This window comes from Wyeomyia smithii, chromosome 2, assembly GCF_029784165.1.
Source record: "Wyeomyia smithii strain HCP4-BCI-WySm-NY-G18 chromosome 2, ASM2978416v1, whole genome shotgun sequence".
Taxonomy (NCBI): domain Eukaryota; kingdom Metazoa; phylum Arthropoda; class Insecta; order Diptera; family Culicidae; genus Wyeomyia; species Wyeomyia smithii.
In genome coordinates this window covers 221,255,963-221,264,208 of record NC_073695.1, presented here as the reverse complement: position 1 = coordinate 221,264,208, position 8,246 = coordinate 221,255,963, and the positions used below count along the sequence as shown (strand labels likewise).

The 8,246-nt window shown below is 37.0% G+C and overlaps 1 protein-coding gene across 1 annotated transcript; it reads left to right on the top strand.

Moving 5' to 3' along the window:
* The first annotated feature begins 5,864 nt into the window (after nucleotides 1–5,864).
* LOC129722517 (uncharacterized) lies at nucleotides 5,865–7,883 on the top strand. The gene is made up of 3 exons (XM_055675984.1): nucleotides 5,865–6,145; nucleotides 6,216–7,499; nucleotides 7,561–7,883. The coding sequence occupies exons 1-3, from the start codon at nucleotides 6,119–6,121 to the stop codon at nucleotides 7,774–7,776; spliced, it is 1,527 nt and encodes a 508-aa protein (XP_055531959.1). The 5' UTR covers nucleotides 5,865–6,118; the 3' UTR covers nucleotides 7,777–7,883.
* The last annotated feature ends 363 nt before the right edge of the window (nucleotides 7,884–8,246 follow it).

Here is an 8,246-nt window from a genome sequence, read left to right as displayed (position 1 = left end):
TATACCTGATTTATATTACTATATTTTAATATCACATTCTCCTATGCACTGTTGATGGGTACAGCTGCGTTGTACACTTGTTAGGATCTACCGAACATAAGCAAAAACTGTGACTCGCAAGTTTGATGTGTGTTTTATGATTAACTCACATACAAATAGTTTAGTTGCGGTTTTCTAACCGCATTCAAAAAGAAGTGTTCGAGGTTTACAATAGCAATTTCAACTTGTTTAAATAATACTCTTTTAGAATTTTCTGCCATTTTTTATGGAGCATAAATACATTTGCTTTATTGGTTGGTTTTACTATAATGATTTATTGCAGTGTTAAAAATAGCTGAATAAAATTCCTGCAAATGAGCATTTGCTATTTTGTATCATTTATACTAAGCAGCGCTGTATTCGAATTACAAAAGCATGTCGTTATAGAATCCGGATTTTGGATGCAGATTAAGTGTTAGAATCAAAACTATTACACTTGCAGTGAAAAAACTGAAAGATAAGTTATAAAATTGGGCAGCGTCAATTTATATTACTTCGCGGACTGACATTCTATTTTTTCAACCCTTCCAATTTAATACGCTGGTCAACACAGATGCACAATAAAAACTCAAACCGGAAAAAATGAAAGATTTTAGCTGTTTAACCATTCCTGTTTATTTTTGGTGTTCCTGGCCACTAACGTTTTTTAGAGACTTAAATGAAGTTTCTCGCAAACATAACGTTAAAGCGACGAACCCAGCGAGCAGTTACTAGCATCAAAATAATTAGGGTAAACTAACCTTTTCTCGTCTCAATTTTGGTGCCGATTGGATCACCCTTCGCTCCGTGGGAACCTGTTATGTTTTTGTTTTTGCCATTTTTTTTCTCAAAACTATTTATTTTCTTTGATTATGGCAACAAAGCATAATGTTTAGAAATAATATATTTTGATTTCAAATTTGACAAGTTTATCGTGTTCCTGGGAAATTTTACATGAACCCTTATCCCCTTATTACCCCAAGAAGTTACAGGCTTTTCAAAAAAATTCTATAAGGGACTGTTCACATTCCACGTAGACAACATAAGGGGGGGTACGCTAATGTCGACGCTTGACCACGATGGAGGGGCTAATAATAATGTCCACGTGGACACGATATTTTTCCAAAAAAAAGGGAAATCTGTCAAAAAGAAATTGGCCTGCAATAAAAAATCCGTTTCAATTTTAAACTCGTAGGGTAACCGCTCCTATATTCATCTCAGTACCTATATTCATGTCATCACGCCTTTTTGATCAATTTATCAATTTTTCAATTTATCAATTTATCAATTTTAAATTGATCAATTGATAATTTGATCAATTATCAATTGATCAATTTATCGTCAAACCATATTTTCAACGTGAACCTTTCAGCCACTTGAGAAAATCGAGAAGCAAATAGATTTACTTTCAAAAATTTGTAGAAATTTGACGGTAAATTGAACAAATGAGAGAAATAAGATGGATATAGGTGCACCAAGCTGTTGAGATGAGTAATGGAGCGATTACCCTATTTGTGATAAATTTGGCTTCTTAGGTATCCTTCTTTTTAAATCATTTTCTTTCGTTAGCAAAGGTCTTTGGGGCACTTTCAACTAAGCTGAATTTGGAAAAATTTTGTCTTTAGTGTCAGCCATCTGTCAGTCCACATTTCGCTGAATTTGGAATTATTTTCTGCTTTATCCTTTTCTGACAGAGCGCTTCTATTCTTCAACCATTTGGCGGAATATAAATCTTTTTTTTTATTATTTTTTCCTCTCCATAGAATTAATTTAAACAATTTCAGCCAAATGTAAGATCATTTTCTAAGTTTTTGTTTTTTTTTTTTTGCATTTCAGGAGCGTTTCTAAGCAACAGACTTAAACATTTCAAGACATTTCGTTGTAAAAAAAAAAATGTCCACGTGTACAAAAAGGGGGGGGGAGGTAGGGGGTCTGATAAATGTTCACGCTTACGCTTGTCCACGAGGGAGGCCGGGGGGGGTCTAAAATGACGATTTTTGTGTCCACGTGGAATGTGGACGGCACTCACCTCTTAAATCTTTTTACACCACATACAGCATTGTAAGCACTCCAAGCTGGGCTCGAGGTATGATGCTGTCCTAACAAGCCAGTCGTCGTAGGTTCGAGCCTCGTCCCGGAAAAGACTGTTAGTGTCAGTAGAATCGTAGCGACTTGCCTCGCAATTGTCCTGCACACTAAACAGTTGGTCGCGAAGTCTGTATGTAATTAAACAGAAGGTCAAATCAAATATATAAGTTTGCTTAATTTCTTGGTTTATTTCTTTCAAATTACATAATGTAGCTCGTATTTTGCTCATAACACCTCGGGGTGATAGTTGTTTTTCATGTAAAATTTACTCAGGCAAACGATAAATTTGTCAAATTTGAAAACAAAATAGAGTAACTGCTCCATTATTCATCTAAGCCCATATATTCATCTCATAAAACATGAAAACACAATTGAAAACGGGAAAAAATGGCTCTCTCCGGAGCGAACGGTCAAATTTCTTTTTAAACCAATCTGCTAATCCATGGAATGGATTTTTCTTAGTTCACTTTAGATACCTCATAAAGTATAATCCTCAAAAACTCACTTAAAAGCACTAAATTTGATATAATAGTCGGGCATCTCCACTCGAAAACTCATTTAATTCAATCACCTACCTCAGAAAACAGAATACGCGCATTGTTCTATACGGCTACAACGGGACTCGTTCAGCAGCCAACCAAAGTTTTTTTCATCACTGTCCGCTAGTTTTTATTTTAATCACTAAACAAAATCACTCACTACACAAAGAATACTTCAATCTTTGAAATGTTCACCTCAAATTTCCTAAAACAAGCTTGAATTAGCAGAAATATATGAGATGAATTTCTACAATTTTTAAATTTCAACTGTATGGATTTTCATCTGTTTTCACTGCGTTTAGGAAAATCAAAAGTTGCCAAATCAGTTTCTGTTGATACGAAAAGATCATACTGAAAATGTTGAATTATTCCGACATAACTGACATAAATCTACAGCACTGTAGTGGTTACCTAGGTTACCAGTTTTGCACGTAAACAACTGCACCGGATATCTAGGTAACCTACTACGACGGGCTGTGGCTACGTTCATTCATGATAATGTGATTCATTCATGATTAACAGTATAATGAATATGGGGGCGTCGTGAGATGGATATGGAAGCGTCGTGAAAATGGTTTGTTTTACAAAATTCAGGGTAAATCTAGCTAATTTTACTAAATATACAATGCTAAGCGATTCATAACAGCACGTAAGCATATTTAGTTTATTTGTTCAATGATTTCGTGGAAATTTGGTATTTAATCCGTGCATTCTTCGTGAACATGGGCTTAATGAGATGAATAATGGAGCAGTTCCCCTATACCGGTTTACCAAAAAATGCAACTTAATTTTTTAAATTAAAAAAAAAATGATAACACTGTCGTACAAAATTTGTTGTTTTTTTTTTGTTGAATCTCATGATTAATTTTCTTCAGAAATAACATATTAGTTTATTTATAGACATTCTACTTTTGCAGCCTTAATTAGAAAAAAAAGAAAGAATATAAGAAATATGAGAAAAAATGCCACGTTTATATAAATAGGGAGGAACCCTTCTCTCCGAAGCGAAAGGTCAAATCAAATCGACATCAAAACTGGGATTTTTTCATACTGACCTTATATGAATAATTCCCCAACTTCGAGCCAAATCTGAAAAAGTCGTTGACATGAGGTGCACTTGAGGTGGAGTGACAAATGGCTCAATGAAAGTTAATACAGTGCTCTTTCGCTTTCTTCACATGTTAAAAAAATCCCCTGAATCTTTCGAAACTCTGGATTTGGTTAAATTATTAAAATCATAATTTTTTGTTAGATTCCAACGCAATCCAACGAATACACCGGATTCTCTTTTTGCACGGTCTTTTACAAACGGATTGTTTTACACACTTTTTTGGCACGATGCCGAATGCAGGATACGTCTCCACAGCAATCGATCTTGGGTCTTCTCCAATCGTTTCTACCACCCGCCGATCGGCGTCGCCGATTTCTATCGGGCTCTCTGCTGAATATTAACTTCGCTAGTCGCTCCTCCGACATTCGTGTCGCGTGACCAGCTCACTGTACCCTGCCGTATTTTATCAGCTTGATGATATTCGGGAGAATCAGCTTCCTGTAGAGCCCAAATTTTGTGCATACATGCATACTGCAGGAGAGCTGTGAAGCTGGCTGCGTAAACCGTAAACCGTTTGCGGCTGCTATTCGTCGCTTCACTTTGTGGCTCACGTCTTTTTCACACATTACAAGAGTACCAAGAGCTCGCATCCTAGTCGCTACCACGTGTTGCTGGGTAGTATGCTCTGGACCACACTGGGGTCTATTTTATGTCAACTAGTACGGAATGTACTTGGGATAGTCACAATAAGTAGAATAGGCAACATTGAATTTGGAATGCTGTAGCTTTGCCAAATGTTATTCGAACACCATCAAACTGTAAAACTTTCAAAGTTTCATTTTCTGATTACAAATGTTGCCTAGGTCACCGGAATTAGGAAATATTCCTGAGTTCCAGTATGCATGAGGAACATGCTAACTTTTGGATGGATTTTGTAATGGGTTACCTGATAAAAATGCTTATTTGCATCATTGGCATAGATGACAAAACCATTTCTGAAGCGAAAGGTTCGTCAAGATTCGGAATCGGCCAAGAACTCATCGAGAAATGTCTATTTTCCTTCCGGAAGTACCCAGAGGACCCTGTAGTAGGGGCATTCACATTTCTGGATCAAACTCTAGCGTGTGACACCTCTATCTTCAGGATTTTTCATCAGGGATCATTGAAAAAACATACTTTTGAAAATAGGTTTCATTGGCCACTTCCGGAGCAACCTGGATGCCCCTAAGGAACCCGTACGATCTGCCCAGCCGTTGACCAACCTATCCAACGAATAATGATTTTTGAAATTTCACCCATTCCACAGCTTCGTCAGGGATTTTTTTTCTGTCATCCTTTCTATGTAATCATATCTCTTTTTTCTCGCTTACCTTGCAAACCTACCTAACCGAAAAACCTAGAAGTTTTAAATTGTTTGAATATTTCAGATTTGTTGCAATTTAGCTCATGTTGCAACGAAGGCTGACGAGACCTAAGCCGACTTCGGATATCCAAACACTTCTAAAATCATAGATTGAACGAAATTGTTTTATTGAGGCTGGTGTTGAGCTTTTATGCTCTTATATAACGGATTTAATACCGCTTCTCAATAATTTACAAGTCTACGTTAAACGTTAAATAGGTATATAATTAAAAAACGTCAACACCAATATTCAGGGAAAAAATGAGTTGCCCGTGAAGTGTATCGTGACAGCAGCATACTCTATAGAGCAGATTCCATCAACTGATCAATTTTCATAACATCATCTGAAGAATTTATTTGATTAATCAATGAATTATTCCTGGCACTTAATGCGATATATGCTATTACTTATATCGCTTTAAGTTTCGTAAAGATCTACTCATGATACTGTGAAAAAGTGCATGATTTTTGACCTATTTTCAAATTGTTTTTCTAGACCGTCCTAAACCCAATTTTATACATCGAAGCATGTTGGTGTACAAAAAAAGCTTTTTGTGACAGTTTTTCAAATGACCCTGATAGCCCCTCCCTCCCTTACACTTCGCAGAAATGTTGCACTGCATGACGACCCGTTACTTTCCACTAACGTTGTTTCCATGCGTTACTCTTATGAATGAACGCACTTACGAATGAATGAAAGTACACGCCTACAAATGTGTAGAACGACGGCGTACACAAACCTTTACGGTGTTGTTTTGATACTTGTTGCATGCGCGGGCCAGTCAGGCGCTATATTCGTCTGTCAAAAAAAAATCGAAATCAGATGTTGGCCTTTGGTGTCTGTGTTTTGTTGACAAACAATGCAGTTGTGATCATCAAAATTTCGTATCACAATCCAAGCTGAGAGTGTTTACGGGCTGTGCATTGTATTTTTTGCCACTATTTCGTATCCACTTGGCACAGTCGTATTCAAACATTATAATTGTCACTACGTACCAGCCTGTAATTAATTATTCAGAAATGGACATCAGCTGCTTTCCAAATGAGGTAAACTACCGCCAAATCCTTCGTTCAAAAGTTATAATTATAATTTTCGACCATTTTTTGCACATTTTAGGTGCTGTGCCGAATTTTTGATTTCCTTCCGTGGAGTGACAGAAAGAATATGTTGTTAGTTTGCTCCCGATGGAATGAGATTTGTAACTCGGACCGCTATCTGCGACAAACCAAATTGGTTCTGTACAATTATTCAAAGGTTCAATTTTTTTCTGGCGTTGAAGCTTCACTACTTAACACACAGCGAAACATTGAGTTCCATTCCAGCGCAATGTTGGACACGGAAGAACTTCTATCGGTCATAGCGGAAGCATTCCCCACGGGAGAATCAGCTGTAGAATCTGTAGATTTATTCCTCAGATCAAACCACGAGCAGCTTTTTAGCTTGGTTATTCAGAATCTACCCGTGTTAAAACAGCTTAAACATTTGAACATTTTAGCGAACGAAGGCTTTAAAACATTCCACAAGGGGTTGGAGATACGAAGTGACACATTAGAGACCCTTAAGTTATCATTCTACCGAAATACTACGTGCTGTGTGTTGACACCTAAACTAAGGTGCTTGAACTTAGTAATACGACATCTCAGTGACATCACAGTACTGAATTCTGTCTCGTCGCAACTTTTCGAGCTCACCGTGAATTTCCAGTCTAAAGATTTAGTGACCAAGTTGTTTCTGTGTAACTTTACGAACCTGACTAAACTTCATCTTTCTATCGAAAATGATAAATATCTTCCGTATACTGTCGCACCGTCCGTTCTTAGCTGGCACGAAATTCAAATCTTTCTCAACTCTATTAAAGGCTTGAAATCGTTGGAGATAGTGGACAAATGTAACATGCTACGGCATAATTACCTCAACGTATTTCTATGTGCAGAAGCTCTCACACATCTAACAATCAACTATACTACCTTAGATGCGGTGATAGTAGAGTTTATATCCAATTTCAAAAACCTGCGTATACTGAATTTACAAGGATGCTCAACGGCAGGAGACCCCGTGTCAATAGATCTACCAAAACTTCAAAAGCTTTTGATGCCATACAAACACTACTCGATTCTACCATGCACAAATTTGTATCATCTTACAACGTTATATTACAGCAGCTCACAGAAAAATCATTCTCAGTATATACACCAAATTACGAACACTTTTATCAACCTGAAAACTTTGATTTTCTCCAATTTCGACTACGACCTGTCCTATGATTCGTTCCAGTTCCTGGACAGATTGAAGCGGCTGAAGTCACTCACGATTCGTGATATGTCAGTATCAAACCAGCTGTTCGCAAATTGTCCAACGCTCGTAGCACTTCGGAAGCTCACCATCAAAACTGTCGTTACGGTAATAAAACGAGCAATCAACAACCCACTAAGTGGCAACTAATTTATTGTAAAATTTACAGGAAATCTCACTGATCGAGTGCTTGTCGGATAAACTACCTCACCTTCACCAGCTTAACATCGATAACTGTTTTTTCTACTTTTCATCCGGTGACCAATCAAGAAAGCAATTTTCATTCGACATTTTGAGAAAGCAGATGCCGCACTGTCGAATTTCTACGATTGCGTCCAAGGTGTTTACAAATACGATGGAACCGAAGGTGATACCGAATGACTAACGTACAACCAATGGGGATATTCGGTATTTAGGGTGTAAATGTTAAAGATAACGAGATTTTAGTTGTTTATAGCAAATGTTGACCAAATATAATATGTTGAAATTGTACATCTGCTTCACTTTGATGGGAAGAATCCAGCCTAAACCTGTTAAATGACTAAGAAGTACAGTAAAGTTCTTTTTCACACGATTTTACGTACCGTGCAAAAAAACGTGTTAAAAAACCGCGTTATTTGGGAAAACGTCGTAAAAAAACGTGTAAAAAACCGCGTAAAAATGAAACTGTGTAAAAAACAGCCTACTATAGTCTGTTACCGTTACTGTTACTTACTGTAACAATTTTACGCGAAGACCAAAAATCGTGCAAAAACGCGTTATTTGAAAAAACGACGTAAAAAAATCGCGTTATTTGGAAAATCGTCGTAAAAAATAGTAAAAAAAACCGGCTTGTTCGATTGAAATGGTGTCTTC

What these genes read in the sequence shown, in the direction of transcription:
- LOC129722517 (XM_055675984.1), top strand. Translation starts at nt 6,119, where the DNA reads ATGGACATCAGCTGCTTTCCAAATGAG. An exon ending in TCAGCTGCTTTCCAAATGAG is followed by an intron (nt 6,146 to 6,215) that starts GTAAACTACCGC and finishes TGCACATTTTAG; the next exon opens with GTGCTGTGCCGAATTTTTGA. An exon ending in CCATCAAAACTGTCGTTACG is followed by an intron (nt 7,500 to 7,560) that starts GTAATAAAACGA and finishes TAAAATTTACAG; the next exon opens with GAAATCTCACTGATCGAGTG.